We start from the raw sequence: 21,820 nt of genomic DNA on the forward strand, positions 1-21,820 counted from the left end.
CACATCTCCTGCAGATGTACTTCACATTAACAGTGCTAGATGATGATAATTAAGTAGCACTTCACTGCATCTTTAAGGATAGAGTCATTTCATATGTTTGCACTGCTTTTGTGAATCGCAACACAAAACTGTTCAAAGCAGAGAAATCTATCCCTGGCACCAGCTACAGATTAGATCCTACACACCTTGACACAGCAAAACTTCATGTTTCCAATGTCAAAATAATATTCCACAAACCTTTACTCACTCCAGTATACAGTACTTTGTGCTTGGGTATTAAGTGGCTGCAGTTTAGTGAAGTGAATGACAAACGTATGGCACATGCCAAAGTTTTAAAAGCTGTACTTCTGTAGCCGCTCACTATCATAATTATGAAACAAATTTTTGTGGGGGTTGATATCCTGCTAGTGAGCTATTTTATCCTTAAAATATGAGGTAAAGTTGGTGAGGTTTCCTTATAAGACAGACAGGCACTACCATTCAAAACCAATCCACAAACAAATATTCTTGACCATATCTACACATTCTCTTTACCCACAAATCACATCCATGAACCAGATGCAAAGGAGCTCCCTCCTTGGTAGCCATTGTAGCCCTGGACTGGAACAACTTACCGTACTGTATGACAAGGCTCTAACTTGTTATCACTGAGGCTATAAATGAGTAACATCTGACCCAAAATATATGCACATTCCTCATGTCAACATGATCAGCAACCATCTGTCCAAACAAATGAAAGGCCACCATCAAAATGTGGCCCAAGACCAGTGTTGACAACGAAATGCTGGAACACACTGCTAAGCACAGTGTGCTTGACTTCACTGGCTGTCCTCACACACTCCGCTTTCAGTATCTTCCTCTAATCTATCTACATCTGCCAATACAATCTTCCACTTCATTCTGTAGCACACACAGCTCACCACATCTGTGCCAAAGCAACCTCACCATAACACATTTCTGTTCTTTTCCTTTGTAGTCTCTCTTTCCCACCCCTTAGCCACCCATCTCTCCCCTACTTACTTTGTTTCTCCTCAAGTCCACTTCACCCAACACAGCCCCTCCCTCTAGTCCAGCTGCCACACCAGAACAATGTAATCAACATAGAGAGAGAGAGAGAGAGAGAGAGAGAGAGCTGAACAGGCTAGTTCTGAAGAAAGACAATGTGTAATATCTTAGCAGCAGCACTTTCACTCTTGTTCATGTGTATATTATGTGCATTCCACAAGACTTTCAACAATTATACTGAAATCTTGACAACTCACATGTAGCTCTATATCACGGTAACAGGGTACGGTTGAAGTAGTTACCCTATTTAGATCTATGATAATCACAACATATATAAGCCCATAGTTAAAATTTTAAAAATGGAAAATAAATGTTTTATTTTCCTTGAGGTCCTTGACACTATCATCTGTAAACAGTGAAGTAAGTGCACTCTACCTCAAATATGAGAGGCATGATAAACCACCTTAAATCTGGTGTGGTTTCCACCTTTGGGAGAAAGCAGTGAAAATTTTTGTAGTATGCATAATTTATTTTTCTGCGTAACCTTGAGCAATTTTGTTGGCCACCGATGTGAACTGCAATTGATGGATGGTGGGTATTGCCAGTGCTGAGGGGTGAAAGTCTAGAGGCTGGCCGGCCATTGTGGCCGAGCAGTTGGCCGGCCATTGTGGCCGAGCAGTTCCCCATGCTTCAGTCTGGAACCGCGCGACTGCTACGGTCGCAGGTTTGAATCCTGCCTCGGGCATGGATGTGTCTGATGTCCTTCGGTTAGTTAGGTTTAAGTAGTTCTAAGTTCTAGGGGACTGATGACCTCAGATGTTAAGTCACATAGTGCTCAGAGCCATTTGAACCATTCTAGAGGCTGGTATACTCTCTTGGCTTTTTATCGTAGGTAGTAAAAGTATCAGAATACTAATTATATGTTTAAATTCAATGTTAGCTATTTATGAAGTAAAATTGAAAACAGCTTACTTACTGTGCTATACGGAGAGCTGCTATGGTCTTCTTGGTCAAGAGGCGTTGGGAGAGGCGGTGGGAAATGGAAACTCGTGAGGTCTGGCAATGATCCTGTATTGTTTCCAATAGGGATTTGTACTGTCCCAGGTTCATGCTGTGAGGGGTAGATGCTGAAAGTCAAAGACAAATACCTCATAAAAAAACAAACAAATTTTCAAAATTACTTCAGAGTGTACAGGAATCATATTACTTAGATTACTAAGTCAACCACAAAAAATGTCAGGACCAATAAGTTAACACACCTGAAGATCCACTAAAACAAGAGTCATGGTGACACATTGTAGACCAAACAATGTTGGAGCAGAATGGGGATATGTTATATACATGGCACACCCAAACAAGACCACTTCGTTTTCCCACAACCTACCAGGTTTTTGAGAGAGGTTCGGGATCTAGTGGTTCAGACTGTGTGTTGGGTGTGTTGGATACACAGCTTTTGTGTCACAGGGAAGCAAGTCGGCAGCCTGTACGCATCTGGAACATGTGGCCAGATCACTTTTAGATGGAGATCAACTTCAGTGAGCATAAGGTGAGCTGGGAGTTAAATGTTATCTGTAATGCTATTTTATAAATGCTGACAAGATTCCAGGGAAACAGAAACAGTAAAAAACAGTGGAGGCAACAACAGAACTGATATGTAACTTTACGCATCTGATAATATCCTATCAGTACAGCATCTGCCCTGGTTGGAGGCCTCTATATGACATGTTTTATTTAGTGTATTCTCAACTTTTAGATGTCAAGTTGTATGCTCCGGGATCCACTACACGAATTTCCCGTAATGAAAGGCCCACACAGCTTGGTGCATGTAGCATCTTGCTGCTATGGTAGTGGACTCAGTAACAACAGAGTAGTGTCCTGATCATGGGTGGGTTAGCTTAGGGAATTTACTAACTTGTTCATCTAGTACGACCATTGGACAAGTTACAAAGCTGTCAATGATTTGGAAAGGGCTCCATACGGTGACACCCTTGCACTTGGCTGTGGTCATTTGTCACAGCACAGCTGGTGCTGCAACATGAGGATACCATGTTTAGAATGTCTATTTTGCTTATTGGGCACAAACCTGGAAGAAGATGGAAAGTCCTAGATCAAAGTGTTCCAGATCCAACATTGCAACCACAGACCTTTGCTGTTTTTCCGAGTGGAGTTGTTCAGCGTTTGGCGGCAATAGCACTAGCCACAACAGGCGACCTGATAAACAGCATGGAGTGCCATTGTGCATGAAGTATTGCCACATTAAGATATCCCATCCTATTTCTCATTCTGCACACCAAAAGTGGAGCACACTGTTCCCAATAGGTGTGCTCATGCTTGGTTTATGGGATGCCTTGAATCATATTATTGTGACAGTGTCAAAGTGTTGCCGGAGTACCTTTTATGTCACACACTATCACTATTGATCACATCTTGTGGCTCCCAAAGAACCCTTAACTTAGGAGCTTGAGTGAAGTTGCTGTTCACTTCATTTGTGAAACAAAGTAGAGCGATAAACTTATCATAAGAAGATTCTTCCATTTCCCTTCTTTCAACTCTATGTCCTAGGATGAAACACAAATTGATACTTTAATCATTAAATATCCTACAATTTTCTACAAAATATCACTGCTACCTTTACTGTCCAAGATTTCAAATATTTGTTGTGCATAAATCATATTTGTCAAGACCATTACATATTGCATCAAACTACCACCTCAGTATGCATTTAAATCAGTTTACTTGTCTTTCATAAGTGGCGAGTTGTGAGCATGCCAAGCTGACAATAGTATTCATTTACTGACTTCTCTATTTATTGGTGTATGGTTCTCAATGTTACGTAAATATAATATTAAAGAACAGCAGCACACCAGCAAAGTTAGTAATCCCATAAGTACAATCATTCAGCGTCAGAGGGTTGTGAGCTTGCATCCATAGATGTTAAGACCATTTGTTCCCTCAAAGTATAAAAACAGTGATTACCAAACAGCCAAACCATTTCTATTTGTGAATAATTTATCATGATGACCCAACTGGCACTTAGTACAAAAGAATAGTTCTAAGAAGAAAACCTCTATATTCATGGAAACACTTATCATCAGTGGTTACTATCTGTTTTATCCAATGCCACCTGATGAGCTACACGAGTTCTACATAACTGATTCTACAACAATTGCTCTTGATCTGTGGGGTGTCCAATTTCATATGGCTCTGTTCCATTTATATTACTGGAATTAAAACTTTTGAGAGACTTAGTGCCTTCAAGATTGATTTTAAATTACTGGCAATTAACCACACAATAAAATTCCATGCCACACATTTCAGTCTCATTCTTTGAGTCGTTCGGACTAACCTGAAAATTTGAGAATTTTTGTCATAACAAATTATCATGTTATGCCAAATAGCATTGCAGATATTGCCAAATAGTGCTCTTTATATTGTGTCACAAGTTTCTCCACAAGCTAGATGCATGACATCATTAGCACCGTTCCAATGATACACTGTCATGACACGGTACACAACATTTTGAGTCATTATTGAATATGCAAAAATGGTCAAGGCGAGTCAAAAGTCCTTGGACATCTTTGTAAGTTGGAAGATTAAAGGGAAAACTGAAATGTGATGATGGGAACATAGGTTTGACGTGGGGCTGCAACTTTTGGAGTGAATGTCATTCATGGCCGCCATCTTGAAATCCGCCATTTTGGATTCAAGGTTGTTTTTTTTTTTTTTTTTTTTTTTTTTTTTTTTTTTTTTTTTTTTTTTTTTTTTAAAGGGGGGGGGGTTGTATGACACATCAAATAACACTTGCTTGAGCTCTGGAATTGAGTGGTGTAATTTGTTTTTGTCGATCTTGTACAGTTTAGAAGTTATTAATGTTCAATGTTACCTTGATACCGACTCGTGTCACTCTTTTTTCCAGGCGATCTAAAATGGGTCTGACACGTGAACAGAAGATCGAAATCATCCTTATATCAGGGGAACGCAGCTACCGAACAATAGCAGATGACTACAACAGACGGCACCCAGACAGAGAACCGGTATCACACAGCACGGTGGCTCATGTGATCACCAAATTCTGGCAGACGGGCTCTGTTCACAATAGGGCACATAGTGGGCGACCAAGGACTGCCACCAATGAGGAAACTGCAACTGTGATCGTTGCGTCATTTGTGAAAAGTCCTAAACAAAGTACCCGTCATGTGGCCCTAGCATGTGGAATAAGCCAAACCTCCGTTGTCCGGATATTGCACACCAACAAGTGGCATCATTACAAGCTGCAGATGCAACATCGACTTAACGAGGATGACCCTGATCGGTGGTTGGAGTTCTGCCTGTGGGCTATTGAACAACATGAACTGGATCCTTCGTTTGCCAAGGGAATACTGTTCAGTGGTGAGGCGTATTTCATTTTGAACGGGGAGGATAATCGACATAATTGTCGATACTGGAGTGACGCACATCCAAACTGGGTTGCCCCACTTCGAGAACATAGTCCAGTGAAGGTGATGGTGTGGTGTGGCATATGGGACACCCGCATCACTGGGCCATTTTTGATTTAAAACACCTTAACTACACCACAGTATCTGATGCTGCTGCAGGACCTTGCGTTCCCTTCCACACTGAACAATGACGGTATTTTCCCATCTTATTTTCAGCACAATGGAGCCCCTCCACACTATGGCATTGGTGTCCATGAATGGTTGGAGGAACAACGGCCAGGGAAGTGGATTGGTCGCAGCGGTCCCGTGAAGTGGCCACCCAGATCCCCTGAGTTAACGCTCCTTGATTTTTATATGTGGGGACATCTTAAGCAGATAGTGTATGCTGAGAGCATCCATGATTTGAGACACCTGGAGGAACACATACAACACGCCTGTGACCAAATTGCAGGAGACACTCTCCTCCGTGTGCAGTCAGAGTGGTTACGGCGACTACAGTTGTGCATTGCATGGGATGGACAACACACAGAACATGAGTTGTAGCAGTCGGTATGGAGATAATTTACCAACTTTGAACATTAATAACCTCTAAACTGTACAAGATAGACAAAAACAAATTACACCACCCAATTCCAGAGCTCAAGGGAGTGTAATTTGATGCGTCATATACCCCCCCCCCCCCTTCCCATTTAAAAAAAAATTACTTGAATTCAAAATGGCGGATTTCAATATGGCGGCCGTGAATGACATTCACTTCAAAAGTTGCCGCCCCACATCAAACCTATGTTCCCATCATCACATTTCAATTTTCCCTTTAATCTTCCAACTTATGAAGGTGTCCAAGGACTTTTCACTCGCCCCGAATTACTTCACAACATCTATACTTTTCCTGCAAACAGTAAGAAGGAACACTGCTGCCATTAAATAATGTAATGGAGATTCTAAAGGCAATCTCATTCTTCGTGTCCATTTTCAATTAGGAATCTGAAGTGTGGTACTGGATTTACGCAAATTATAGTAGTTAAAACTAATGAGCAATAAAAATGCAAACTGAACACAACCAAACCTGATGAAACTGATCACAAACTTCAGCAGATTTGCTTATTTCAAATTTTTGTACTCTCCACACCTGTCAAGCTTGGGGAGGCAATGTCAATCCAAGCTACCCAAATGCAGATGAGGGTAGACGGAAACCACAGAAGCTTGAAAGTTTTTTCTTGGTATGCCAACACATCATACTGTAAACAACTATTTACAATACGACTATGTGCCATCCCAGAACACTTTTATGTTAATTGAGTCTGGACAGAAGCCTGTGCAATTAAACCATGGAAAACAAAAATCAATACAGTCATTGTGGGATTCCCGTCCTGTTTTTTCCTGAATGCAAATCCCATTCCTTGACCACTGTGCAAACTGGCTCAATAGAAAAAATTATAAATTTACTGACTGCACTAACCACTAATCACATAATTCTAACACAGTACACACAATCAGAATCTGAAGGCACGATCTGCTGTTCCACGTGATTCTCTGCAGGAATACCTGATTTGTCAGCCACCGTAAAAAGTGTTTTTCAAATTACTGGATTCTTCTCTAACTGCTTAACAAAGTAATTACATACTTATAAATGGAAAACAGCTGTCAATGGATAGTATTACTTATTTAGTTTAAGTAGGTATTGCGAGATGGCGACCTTTTAAGATTAAAGCCTGTTTACAACTATGAATAAACACAGCAGAACATTCACAGTTCATGTTTTCATTCATATAAGCATAAAATGTATCTTTTTCTTTAAACTCTTTAAGTATTGCAGTTAATTTCAAGAATTTGAAGAGCATTTCTTTGGAAGTGAATATAACCAAGCCAAAAGCAAATATCTGCTTAATGTGAAAGGTAATATATAAATTTACCTGTGTTAACTATATCTTGTATTACTCAAACTAATTCAACAGACAGCACAACAAGAAACATACACGGTCTGTTCAAAAAATTGAGGAACTTTGCTCACAGAATTTTTCTATGCTTACCTTTTACTTTACATATTCACAGCGAGCAGGTGTGCAGAGGACAGAGGATGAGGCAGCACATTTTTTGTGCGAGAATCACATGCCAATGGGGATGAATGGCGGACGGGGCGTGGGGGGGTCATCGTAATGCAAGAGCCAGGAATTGTCTTGCACATTTCAGGCCGTTTCCTTCTCATATTTTCTTGCATGTGTTGCAATACATCCCGATAGTACCATCGATTAACAGTTTGCTCTTTGGCACTAATTCATGATGAACTAATCCTTAAAAGTCAAAGAACTATCAGTCTGGCTGTGAAATTTGACCCGACAAGCTTTTTCTGGTTTTGGAGAACCTTTCCCAACCCACTGTGAAGATTGAACCTTAGTCTCAACATCAGAACTATAGACACATTTTTCATCACCAGTTATTATTCTCTTAAGGAACATCTTGTTTTCATTTGTAAAATCCAAAAGCTCTTCACAAATTGCGAGGTGAAGGTCTTCTGGTCTTGAGTGATGAGCTATGGGACAAACTTGGTAGCAATATGATGCATTCCAAGATGCTGTGTCAGGATTTCATGACATGATCCAACTGAAATGTTACATTCTTCTGAAATCTCTCTGACAGTCAGTCATCGATTGGCACACACTATTTCATTGACACTCATGACATGAGTGTCATTAGTAGATGTCAATGATCATTCTGAACGAGGGTTATCTTTAACTTCCGTCCGGCCATTTTTGAACTGTGTGAACTATTTGTAACACCAAGCATGGTTTAAGAACTCATCCCCATAGACTTCCTGCATAATTTGGTCTGTCTCCGTAATGGTTTTATTGAGTTTCACACAAAATTTAATACAGAAGCGTTGCTCCTCTAACTATTCCATCTTGAAATTTGCAAATTGTGTGACAAAACTTTCTATTCAGTACAGCACTGAACAATAACTAACCTACATACAAGAATGAAACCTCCAGCAGTTACACATTAAACACACGCATCTGCAGGAATGTCAATTGCATTTCACTCCTATGCACCGTTGGCACGAAATTACGAATGTTCCAGAATTTTTTGAACAGACATCATATTCCCAGCTATAGAAGTATTAAAGGGGAATATTATGCACATAATTAAACACTTACTTTATTCCAGGTACTCTCGGAACTTCACAGCTTGAACGTGGTCGACCATCAACTGTTGTCGAAATAGGTTTTCGGTTAGAATCAGCTGGGTCAACAACCACTAAGCCCAACAATGAACCATCAGCAACTAAAAGAAATGTTAACAATATGAGGATCTAGTTTTTCAGAAATCATTACTGCACTTAAACACAGAACTCAATGGGGAACTACTAACTGAGTTGTACGATTTGTTGCTTAGGACGGCAAGACAGTTGATAATATGTTACTGATAAACTGTGTGCACACACTCAGCAGTGCCCACTTGCACATAGGTTTTGAAGTTGCAGAGCGCGCAGCTGTGATATGCTTCCTTCACTTGACCTGACATGTAAGCTGTGAATTTAGATGAGATGATTGAAGAACATCTGGAATTGGTACAGGACTGTCATTCTGTGTGATAACCCCTCACCCACTGCAAGCGTTGTTGCATGCAAAACCATTTGATCAGATGAACATTTTTATAGAGAAGAAACACACTTCAATTGCCAGCAATTTTCTTAATTTATTCCATGACCAATTTTGAAGCTTACAGCTTCATCTTCAGGTGCCACCAACTGCGAGCAAGAGAAAGGCTACTAACGTACAAACACTCTGCAGCTGACATACTTCTGTTGCATACAAGCAGTGCGCGGAGCAACAAAGGTGGTGATGCTATTATGGACTATCTTATATCCACAGATCACATGATGCTCAAGAGCCCACAGATGTTCCTCTGCCACAGAGCACTTAAGCCACTGCGCACACTCCAGAAGGCAGCTGCAGTCACAGCTTCAGTCCAGGACACTCAGTGCGGCTGCCTATAGCGTCCAATCTGTTGGAGTGATGTGGAATGTTACTTTCAGTGGTGAGACAGCAATAAATATTATTTGTCAAACTCACTGTAGAATCATCAAACAATGCTTGCTATACAAACTACTGTCCAATACACAGACATTAACTTCCGTTCCTCACCTCATTGACTCCTACGTCAGCCACTTCTGCTACCGCAGTCAGCAGACTTCTGGGCCATCTGCACTAGTCAATTCCACGTTGTATTGTCCAGACGGTCACTGTGGTTGTTACTCCTATGTGCGAGTGAAGTTCCATATTTGTTTACATTATTATTGAGTTCATTTCTGTCCGGAACCCTCCCCAAAGTTAGTGTTTTTATTCCGGTGCCTTGCATTTGTTTGACGTGGATGTGATTCCCCAAAACTGCCTGGCCCAATTGCCACACATTTATGTTCCCATAATTATGTGAGTACACCACTTTCCACAACTGTAGCTTTCATTCTTGTATGTCAGTCCCATAGTAATTGTGCATTAGTAGCCCCTTTTCTTGTTGGCAGTTGCTGAAGATTGAGCTTTAACCTTCAAAACCAGTCATGGAATAAATTAAGAAAATTCCTGGCAACTGAAGTAGATTTTTTTTCTATAAATATGTTCCTAGTTTGTGGATGTTCACCTATTCAAATATTTTGTACTGAAGTGCTGTATGGGCAGTCAGAACATATTACCATCTCTTCAAAACGTGCAAGAAATTGCTTAAGTTAACCACCAGCATGTTTATCGATAAGATTATTCCTAATTACATCAAAAAGTGCCTTAACATAACTAATGCGCACTTCTCAAAATATATACAGCAGCTCATGAGAGCAGCTGAGAGTAAACAAATTCGATCATTGTATTCCAAGAAAGACTGCTGGAATAAAAAAGCATACGTAGCTCACCTACAATTAGCTAAAGGGCTCCATTAGTTCACTTCCGACTATGCTTATAAGCACAATATGTACATTACAAAAGTCTTTGGTGACAAAACAATAAGCACCCACAAATGGAAGCTTGAAAGACTTATGTTAGGAACTAACACATCTACTTCAGATAAACCCCCAAACGTTCCTTCCAATTCCATAGTAAGGTAGAGAATCACACTAATACTTGTTTCAGTGCTGATGAGATTGAACTACTTAACAAAAGCCTCTCATATAACATGTACTCTACATTCAACCATACAAAAACAGACTTAGTAGCTTACACAACTGCTGATTTAGACAAAGTAAAGCGCATTATAGCTGACAAAAACTAAATCTCTGTGAAGTTAAATATGACCACTCCTCATGAGTTACCTCAGAAACATACTCATGTACTCGCTGAGTCAGTAACACAGAGGCATCACATCCTAACTACAGATCAATTGCTAGTCTGCAATATTAATACAAAACTGGAGGACAATTGAGCCATGATCATGTGTACAGACAGAAAGGCTGCACCTCGGTTGTCATCCTGCACACGGAATACATACAGAAAGTTCGCAATTTCATTAGCAGTAATAACACTAAAGCTTATTATTTCAAATTTAACTTCAAAAATTTTAATGAATATCAAATCAAAATCGCATTTAAAAACTTATAAAAATATCTGACCCCTTTCAAAAAAGTGTGTTATCACCAATGAATCCTGAAACTGCCACATTAAGAGGTACATCGAAAATACATAAGCTTAATGCTCCCCTTAGAGTGACTGTTATAGCCACAGACTCCACTGATTACTCTTTTCTTTACAAGTATTACCATTAGCCAGCCACCTATGTATATAAAAATCAACATGAGCTCGTTGTCTGCTTAAATGATATTTGTGTTCCAAACAACATATATGGCCAGCTTGAATGTCACCAACATGTACTCTATCCCTAGAAAGGAAATGACCCTCATCATCGAGAATAATTTGAAACAATACACTAATTTTGGTACAGAAGTCATTAATGAGCTCATTATATTCCTCCAGCTGTTCCTTGATGCAACTACTTTCGATTTGGGGATGCTGTCTATGGACAATACAACCTTTCAAACATAGTTGCTAATACTTTAATCACCCACATTGCATCCCAAATTTTTTTCAAACAAATACCACCCATAAACAAAATTATACATCACTGGTGTTCTGTAGATGATTTTTTTCTTTGTAACAGCTCAAAGGAACAAGTTATCCAATTCCAACAAGATTTGAATGGTATGCATCCCCAAATACATTTTCTGTTTTACTGGGCAGTAATATCATGTATGACATTTACAGAAAGGAGTCGACCACCAACAGCATTATTCACAAGTTATCTAATCTTCCACAGAAGTACAAGGTAGCCGCATTGTGCGCCATAGTACATTATTTACATGATGTACCTCTGAGTGTACAAAATCATAACTAAAAATTCCAAATGATTACATGCACTATCCACACCTATTCAACACAAATTGTTCATTCTCTCGAACAGCAGTTATGCAAAAGAAGTGCACTAGTATCAACCAGGAGATTACCTTGCACCAGTGGATCAAGACGTAAACAGTATGAAGTACTACAAAGTTCCTTATCTATGGACTGTATCTGTGAAAGTGTGTAAATGGCTAAGGAAAATTGGACGATGCACCAACTTCCGATATAGCAAATCAAGTAGGTCTTCCACTCAGATGGCAGGAAACCCGCAACAAAAAACCACACATACAGTCCATTATATATAAAATTAAGTTTGGGGACTGTTATTGCCAATACATACCACCAAACACGGTAGATGTTTGCTGTCACATTTAAGGAACATCAGGAACCAAGCAATTCGAAATCAGCTTTAAGCAGGCACCTCAAGGCCTGTAAACACTCAATCACAGGCATCAACACAAACCTCAGAACTTTCCACCACCACCCAAAAGGACATATCCCCAACAGCCTTTAAGAAACTGAAATTTTGCAAAATTTGAACCAGAACCCCAAGTTTACACTAAATTAATGAACTACGTATAAACCTAAGTTTATTCTAAATAACAATGAATTCCTTAAGTCTTCCAAGCTTCCATTCTTTAATAACAGATAAATTGTTTTATCATTGACATTTTCATATATTTAACATTAGTTTCTGCTATTGTAATGACTGTTGTTACGAGGGTAATCCCAAAAGTAAGGACTCCTATTTTTTTTTATAAGTACGTAGACCTGTTTATTCCTACAATAGTTTACATCAGTTTACAGCTCGAACGTTTAGCTATTTTTCGACATAATCACCATTTCTGTCGATGCATTCTTTTTAGACACTGTGGCAGTTTTTGTAAGCCCATGTTATACCAGCTCGCCATCATGCTGCAAAGAAGGATGCCGCCACTGGCATGATTGTTGCTTGGTCTCAGGTGTAAAGTGGTATGCCGAGGTTTCGTCACCCGTGACAACTGAGTCCAGAAAGTTGTCCTGTTCGTCTGCAAGGCGGTGAAGAAATGTGCGGGAAGCATCAACTCGTTGCCACATGTAGTCCTTAGTCAGCATGCGTGGCACCCATCTTGCGCACACCTTCCAGTAGTTCATTTCGTTAAAATTTTGTGAGTGTTGCTTCAGGAAACCTTAGGAACCAACGTGCAGAGATCATCCAAGGTGATCCACCGATCTTCATGCATGCTTTGCTCAACCTTCAACACTGACTCCTCAGAAATTGACGGTCTCCTGCTCCTTCATTCATCTTGAATTTCGGTCCGACCAGCTGCAAACTCTACACCACTTACGAACATTTTTGACATCCATGCACGACTCACCATACACTTCCGTCAATTGGCGATGGATTTCAATTGGTGTAGCGCCCTTTGCATTCAAAAATCAAATAACTGCATGCAATTCGCACTTGGCGGTAACATGGAACGGGACCTCCATTATCAACGGTTGCCAAGCCAAGACTGAGTGCCTCAGCGCGGCGTGCGCGTGTTTACACACAGCACGTGAAGCACTCTTCGTAGCAGTATGACGAACTGCCACACAAACAAGAGTTCTGTTACTTTTGGGATTACCCTCGTAAATAGATTCTACTGTACCTGAATTTTACTCTTCTTGTCCACTACATGTAGACAGTTTTGTTACTTGCCTGCCTTAGTTCTATGAGGGGTGTTTTTTAAGTAAGTACCATTTTGAAATTTAAAAAAGACATGCTAAGATTTCTCAATAATTTTATTTTTACATGAAAGCCTGTACCTTAATCTACTTTTCTACATAATTTATGTCAATACTGAGGCACTTGTCATAAAGTTGTACCAGTTTTTGAATACCCTCCTCATAGAAGTCTGCCGCCTGACTTGTTAACCACTGCATCACCACTGTTTTGACTTTGTCATGAAGACGCTGACCGCCCAGGTGTTTCTTCAAGTGCAGGAACAGATGGTAGTCACTGGGCGCAAGATCGGGGCTGTACGGAGGATGATCTAGGGTTTCCCATCAAAAAGATGTGATGAGATCTTTGGTCCGATTCGCCACATGCGGATGGGCATTGTCTTGCAACAAAACGATGCCCTTGCTCAACTTGCCACATCTTTTGTTCTGAATTGAACGGCACAGATTGTGCAATGTCTTACAGTAAGCTGATGCATTGATTGTCTCATTACGAGGCAGAAATTCCACAAGCAATACTCCTTTTCTGTCCCAAAAACTGGGCACATGATTTTCTGGGATTCTGGTGTGATATAGGCCACCCATATTTTATCTTGAAGAAACACCTGGGCGGTCAGCATCTTCAAGACGATGATGCAGTCAAAACAGTGGTGATGCAGTGGTTAACAAGTCAGGCAGCAGACTTCTATGAGGAGGGTATTCAAAAACTGGTACAACGTTATGACAAGTGCCTCATTATTGACGGAAATTATGTAGAAAAGTAGATTAAGGTACAGGCTTTCATTTAAAAATACAATTATTGAGATACCTTAGCAAGTCTTTTTTTAATTTCAAAATGGTACTTATTTAAAAAACACGCCTCGTAGTTGGGAGGCCCTTTTGTGTCTTTTTTATTTTTATAAGAGTTGATGCCTTGTTATGTACCATTCTGTTTTATATGTCTACAATGATTTTTCGGTTAGGTACATCAATTCTATCCCTCCTGAGCTTTTTATATTAAGACCTTGTTTTGGCTCCTAAAGATGAGGCCATATCGTCATAATTTAAAATTCGCCAACGTTTCGGCCAGCATTGCAGCTAGCCTTCATCAGGGCCTTACGTTAAACTGCTAAATGAAACACACTTGGTTCCTTAAATAGCTGCACGAGAAAACCGTGTCGTTACTTGATTGGCTGTAAGAGGAGGAGGAGGAGGGGTGAAAGGTATGCTTTATTGGTGTTTCCTTTATTATCTGTCATTGGCTGAAATAGCTGTTTTCTATTGGTCTTTATATTAATCCACCCCATTGGAGGAGACAGACGAATAGCGAACAGGTGATGGCTGTGACGTCACACTGTTTACATGCTGTCCAGAAGCCGGCTGCGGCGTGCCATTGCTTTGTGTGCTCGCGACCACTACTGCGGCTCTCCGCGTGTCTGCAAGGGCCGCCACGGCTCTGCCGCCGCTCCGTAGCCCTGCTATAGCAGGCAGCCAAGACCTCGGAAGCTTGTACCCGTCCTCTCTATTCATGTTGGCGAGTCTTTTGGCTATTTCTATCGCCTCTCTAATCTTTCTTTTGAAAGTGAGAGGCTGTTTCGCCAGGACGCGGGCTTCTTGAAAAAATATTGGTTTCCCGCACTCGTCTCGGTGTTCCGCCACTGCTGACTTAGTGTGTTGTTTCAGGCGGATATATCTTTCATGTTCCGAGAGCCTTTTGCTAATCGGACGTCCCGTCGCACCTATGTAGACTAATCCACACGCACAACCAATTTCATACACGCCAGCTGTGCGTGTGGATTAGTCTACATAGGTGAGACGGGACGTCCGATTAGCACGAACTAGTCCTAAGCATCAGTTCAGTTGTTTATTTACTGAAGTTCATTTCTGTAGAGAGCCTTCCAGAAGGTTAGCATTTTTGTTCCTTGCTTGCCTATGCATTTGTTTGATGTTGGTGTGATCCCCCTGATTGACTGACCCAACCATGACACTTTTATGTTACCATAATTTGTGAGTACACCACTTTCCACAACAGTGGTTTTCATTTTGGATGTCAACCACATAATACTTGTACACTAGCAGCCTTCTTGTTCGCAGCTGGTGGCACTCTAAAATAAAGCTTTCAGCTTTGAAACTGGCCATGAAACAAATTAAGAAAATTACCAGAAACTGAAGCAGATTTTTGTTCTATAAACATAAAGTCTTGTTGCATGCAATTCTGAGGAGGAAGAATAACTTTTTCTACTACCATGACCTTTGCACAACAACAACCTACATAACCTTATAACGGTGATCGTTTACCACACTACATGGGTTGGCAGAATGCTCGTACCTCTATTTTCATATCTAATGTGTAACTTACATAGACAAGCTTTCAGTAATTAACTGACACAAGCAAGGCACGTTTTTTACACATATTTTCAGCTGTAGTTCTTTTGCATTCTAATTTCCTGTCTTTTGAGTTCATTACACACTTTCAATGATTGCAACTCTGCTACAGACATGTCTGTACAAAATGATGTGTGACAAAGTGTAACACTCCAAATATAGAACCCATAATGACCACCCTTTTGTTGCAAAAGAAATAGTAAAATTAGTCATCCTGACAGTGATGGCAGCTACTGACAACAACATTTACACTCTTGTCAGTTTGATTAACAGGGATGATATATAAATACTAATAATTATCATAAAGAAAGGACTGAATGAAAGAATACCATGTGATACAAAACAGAAACTTTAAAGAAAGAATTGGAAAGTAATTATTTATGAAGGTTAAAGCCCATACCATAAATCGACCGAAGATAACATTTATCCTAGAAGAGAGTTGTAGCCGCATTGGGCTGAAAGTTCGCTGTGACTACAATGTAACTCAACAATGGAGTAGTTAACTTCTCTCTTGTATTCTGCAACAGTAGTACGCATGTTAAGCACAGCTAGATTGTTTTAAAACTGACTTGAAGTTTTATGATATAGACTGGAAATATTAGTCAGAAGTCTGACTAAAGTAAGATCATCTTTACTGTTAGACAAATAACAGGATTTTGATGTATGTGACAGAAAAGTGGATCATGTGATTACCAATTTGTGATGGTACTTAGCCTTCAACATAGTTAATAGTCACGAACATCAAAGGACACAGAAAGAGACTGATGGCTGACATAAACTTGATTATTAAACTAAACGCAATCACGAAGAGATTACAATTTCACCGTATTGTCAGAAGTTATCGTCAAAGTCAGGATTACTAATGTTGATGGACATAATGCCCTAAATGACATATCAGTGTGTATGTTCAGCGTAGGGACAGACAATAATTACGAAGAATAATAAACCTTAATTCAACTTTAATTATCCGTGTTGCCTACATCATTTCATGGACATTTAAAGTGTATTCGTGAAATTAACTGATTATTCTGATAACATAAAAGTGCAAAGTGAATTAGTAATAATTTAAATGTGAACAGCAATAACCTTACACCAAATTTATGACACATTCTTAACACTGCTCAAGGGAATGTTATCTCTGGAGTTATGTTGTGCAGTTGTTGAATACGCGACGTAGCGACGCCTTGACGACGGAATAGTAATTAAAAACTTAATATCCTTGCAAAATTCACTATGTGGCCTCAGCTTGGGTGATGGAATGATGATTCAAGACACTATTTGTTAATAGTTTGAATAACCGTTCTCAAACTGGGCATAAGAACTATAGTCAGCAAGTTCGAGTAAACTGAAGGGTCTGTTGAGAACACGCAAGGGACTTTTGGTTATTTCAGATCAATGGAGGCATACTGTTATCGAGTGGTACAGTCGCTACATTTATAAGTGAAGGAGATCAACAGACAATGAACACAATTGCTTTCAAGACAAGCAAGGGCGCCGCACACATTCCGACGTGCTGCTCCATCGAGACAGTGATATCATTTTCGAGATACAATACCTGAAAGTAACCAAACCACGCGAGGAATTTTTTTTAATAGTTACAGATTGGTGTTGCCGTAATCGATGGAGCCGTTCCACGCTATCTCGACTGGGCACCCATCACCATCGAGCCAAGAGAGAACAGGGCCACAAAACACAGCTTGCTGTGGGTATTTCTTTAATCTACAAGGATTGGAACTTAAATAGTGGCAACTATTTATTCACATCCAATACAAAAGGGTTACATGTTTGCACCTGTTACTGTCCTTCAAAGTAGTCACCAGCATTGGGTAGAACGTGTTGCCAGGAATGTGGAAGGCGTAGTATACCATTAGCAGAGCCTGATCTGTTGATGATGCGAATGGAGTGGTCTACTGCCTGTCGAATCTCTGGAACAGTTCTGAAGCGAATGCCACGAAGTGGTTCCTTCATACTCAGAATCAAATCAAAGTCACAAGAACTTAAGTCCGGGGAGTATGGTGGATGGTACGGTACTCCCCAGTCCCATTGACTGAACAGAGCAGCCACAGCTTGCGTTATATGCTCCCGTGCATTGTCCTGCAAAATGATGGGTGGGTTGTGCAGAAAGTGTCGCCGCTTCTTTCGCAAAGCTGGTCGCAGGTGATGCTCCAAAAACGAACAGTAAAACGACTTAAGTCCTTGTGACTTTGATTTGATTCCGAAGATGAAGGAACCACTTTGTGGCATCCGCTTCAGAACTGTTCTAGAGATTCGACAGGCAGCAGATCGCTCCATTCACACCATCAATAGTACAGCCTCTGCTAATGGCATACTACGCCTTCCACATTGCTGGCAACAGGTTCTACACAATGCTGGTGACTACTTTGAAGGACAAACATGTAACTCTTTAGTATCGCTTGTGAATAAATAGTTGCCACTATTTAAGCTCCAACCCTCGTATAATGGCCTAGTAATAGTTATCATTGGTAATTTTAAGTAAGAGGAAGCCTGCTTCACATAGCCTTAGGTATAGCATGTGCACTGAGTGAGTGATATGCTCAGTTTAATTATTAATATGTACTTTAATGTTTCTAAGCTCTAAGTCATGCAGCTTGTTTATGTAACAATTTTAGACAATTCTGTCCTTCCTTATGGCAGAAGGGCAATAAACAATTCATTATCCACCCGAATACAAATGCTGTTCCTTCTCGTAAGATCATAAAATCAGATATGCAAATATCCATTACTGCTTTCCTTTGCACATACAGTTCTGCATCTAAAATATTGCAGCCATTAGCAATGGCTGTTTGTACATCACATGTCTGAAAAATGTCAATTTTCTCTATGGTTTGAACTTCATGTTGAACCATAACTGCTCAATATTGGCTGCAACATATCTTCAAACATGGCTACAAGTCAAGACTGTACAATCGCTGGAGGGATATATCTAATATGTTAACAGAATCTTCTGTTGGTTCTTGGTAGAACAACATTATAATAAATGAAAAGCACCAGTTTGCTTTTGTTCAACAAAAATAATAGGAAAAAAGCAAACTGGTGCTTTTCGTTTATCACATATATCTAATACATTACAATGGCTTTTCCAACTAAACTTCATGTTTACAGATTGTGCGCCACAAGGTAGTTTACATTATAACATTATAAACATTTCGGATATTCCGAGATCATAATTTAAAACTTCTTCAATAAGAGCTTGCTTTAAAAAACACACATTTATAAAGAACACTCAGTTAAGTATACAGGGTGTTACAAAAAGGTACACCCAAACTTTCAGGAAACATTCCTCACACACAAATAAAGAAAAGATGTTATGTGGACATGTGTCCGGAAACGCTTAATTTCCATGTTAGAGCTCATTTTAGTTTCGTCAGTATGTACTGTACTTCCTCGATTCACCGCCAGTTGGCCCAATTGACGGAAGGTAATGTTGATTTCGGTGCTTGTGTTGACATGAGACTCATTGCTCTACAGTACTAGCATCAAGCACATCAGTACATAGCATCAACAGGTTAGTGTTCATCACGAACGTGGTTTTGCAGTCAGTGCAATGTTTACAAATGAGGAGTTGGCAGATGCCCATTTGATGTATGGATTAGCACGGGGCAATAGCCGTGGCGCGGTACGTTTGTATCGAGACAGATTTCCAGAACGAAGGTGTCCCGACAGGAAGACGTTCGAAGCAATTGGTTGGCGTCTTAGGGAGCACGGAACATTCCAGCCTATGACTCGCGACTGGGGAAGACCTAGAACAACGAGGACACCTGCAATGGATGAGGCAATTCTTCGTGCAGTTGACGATAACCCCATGTCAGCACCAGAGAAGTTGCTGCTGTACAAGGTAACTGTGACCACGTCACTGTATGGAGAGTGCTACGGGAGAACCAGTTGTTTCCGTGCCATGTACAGTGTGTGCAGGCACTATCAGCAGCTGATTGGCCTCCACGGGTACACTTCTGCGAATGGTTGATCCAACAATGTGTCAATCCTCATTTCAGTGCAAATGTTCTCTTTACGGATGAGACTTCATTCCAACATGATCAAATTGTAAATTTTCACAATCAACATGTGTGGGCTGACGAGAATCCGCATGCAATTGTGCAATCACGTCATCAACACAGATTTTCTGTGAACGGTTTGGCAGGCATTGTTGGTGTCTTGATTGGGCCCCATGTTCTTCCACCTATGCTCAATGGAGCACGTTATCATGATTTCATACGGGATACTCTACCTGTGCTGCTAGAACATGTGCCTTTATAAGTACGACACAACATGTGGTTCATGCACGATGGAGCTCCTGCACATTTCAGTCAAAGTGTTCGTACGCTTCTCAACAACAGATTCGGTGACCGATGGATTGGTAAAAGCGGACCAATTCCATGGCCTCCAAGCTCTCCTGACCTCAACCCTCTTGACTTTCATTCATGGGGGCATTTGAAAGCTCTTGTCTACGCAACCCCGGTACCAAATGTAGAGAATGTTCGTGTTTGTATTGTGGACGACTGTGATAAAATACGCCATTCTCCAGGGCTGCAGCAGCGCATCAGGGTTTCCATGCGACGGTGTGTGGATGCATGTATCCTCGATAACGGAGGACATTTTGAACATTTACTGTAACAAAGTGTTTGAAGTTATGCTGGTACGTTCTATTGCTGTGTGTTTCCATTTCATGATTAATGTGATTTGAAGAGAAGTAATAAAATGAGCTCTAACATGAAAAGTAAGCGTTTCCGGACACATGTCCACATAACATATTTTCTTTCTTTGTGTGTGAGGAATGTTTCCTAAAGTTTGGCCATACCTTTTTGTAACACCCTGCATATTTCTATAAGCAAGACAAGCACAAAGTTCAAACTAAAACATTGCCTCAAAGAGAAAATAATGTGGTGCGTAAACACTCATTGTCTTTTTACAAGTGAAAATGTAATGCACCTTGTTCCAGGAAAAGAAATTTGGAGACAAGACACTATTTTACAGCCATTTCCATCTCAATGTGTTTATTACCTCTCCTCTGCGAGGATAAACCAGCATCTGTAGTAGTGGCCATAGCGCTCTGATGCAGGGCAGAATCCGAATTTGTGCGTCTCCAGCTAGTGTCGGGTGGAGGTGATAGGTACGTTGAACTGCTATATGGAGACGTGTCAATGCGTTTCTCTGCAGGACGAGACCGCATTGGTCCCACGCCCATTCTCCGACCTCGTTCCTGATATGTCCCATCACCTCGACCTGCCTTCATTTCCTCTAGGCTGCTAAGAGCACTCTGGAATGCAAAAAAAAACTGCACTTAAAGTAACTGAAATGTCAAAATTCTTGATAGTTTAATTTTTAGTAACAAGTTAAACCCAAGATTCACCTAAGTAAGATATAACACGCACGTGAGACAGAACATAAAGCTATCAACTTACTGGACCTAAATGTCCAAATCTCATTTCTTAGTATTCAGATCCACAAACCACACACATTTGGAAGCTTTGTAAGTCAATTGAAAGTACTGTAAAATAAGATATGACCTAGTAATCTTAACAAGAGTTCCATTTCCAGTGAAAACTAATTAGCTGGAAATAGATATCTTCTAATTATTAAAGGCTGTTTCATTTTTTGAGAATTCAAGTAACAAGTACCACAATATTTTACATAAAAATAAAATAAAGCAAAAGAAAAGTCTTAGTATCTAACAATAGTGGATTAAACAAATTTAAAATGATATTTTTTGTAAAGTTTCAAGCTTCACTCACTCGGAAACTGAAGGATGTAGTCTGATGGTAAGTTTTTATGAACTCTCAGACTGTTCATATATTACCTTCTATAATTAATAGTGTGACTTAGTTCGGAGTAGAAGTTCTGTATTACCATTTAAGATATTTAATACATGTGTCCAAGCAAATGTATTTTGCAATGAGCTGAAACATTAGGACATACATT

The 21,820-nt window shown here is 40.1% G+C and overlaps 1 protein-coding gene across 3 annotated transcripts in view; it reads right to left on the bottom strand.

The window, feature by feature from the left end:
* The window catches only part of LOC126187823 (CREB-regulated transcription coactivator 1-like), a 369,127-nt gene that overhangs the window by 221,378 nt on the left and 125,929 nt on the right, over nucleotides 1–21,820 (bottom strand). For all 3 annotated transcript variants that reach the window (XM_049929121.1, XM_049929120.1, XM_049929119.1), the window contains 3 exons: nucleotides 20,903–21,158; nucleotides 8,594–8,720; nucleotides 1,982–2,132 (listed from right to left, as the gene is read on the bottom strand). In XM_049929121.1, the coding sequence (XP_049785078.1) occupies nucleotides 1,982–2,132; nucleotides 8,594–8,720; nucleotides 20,903–21,158 (534 nt within the window). The remainder of the gene's footprint in view (nucleotides 1–1,981; nucleotides 2,133–8,593; nucleotides 8,721–20,902; nucleotides 21,159–21,820) is intronic.

This window comes from Schistocerca cancellata, chromosome 5, assembly GCF_023864275.1.
Source record: "Schistocerca cancellata isolate TAMUIC-IGC-003103 chromosome 5, iqSchCanc2.1, whole genome shotgun sequence".
Classification (NCBI taxonomy): Eukaryota; Metazoa; Arthropoda; class Insecta; order Orthoptera; family Acrididae; genus Schistocerca; species Schistocerca cancellata.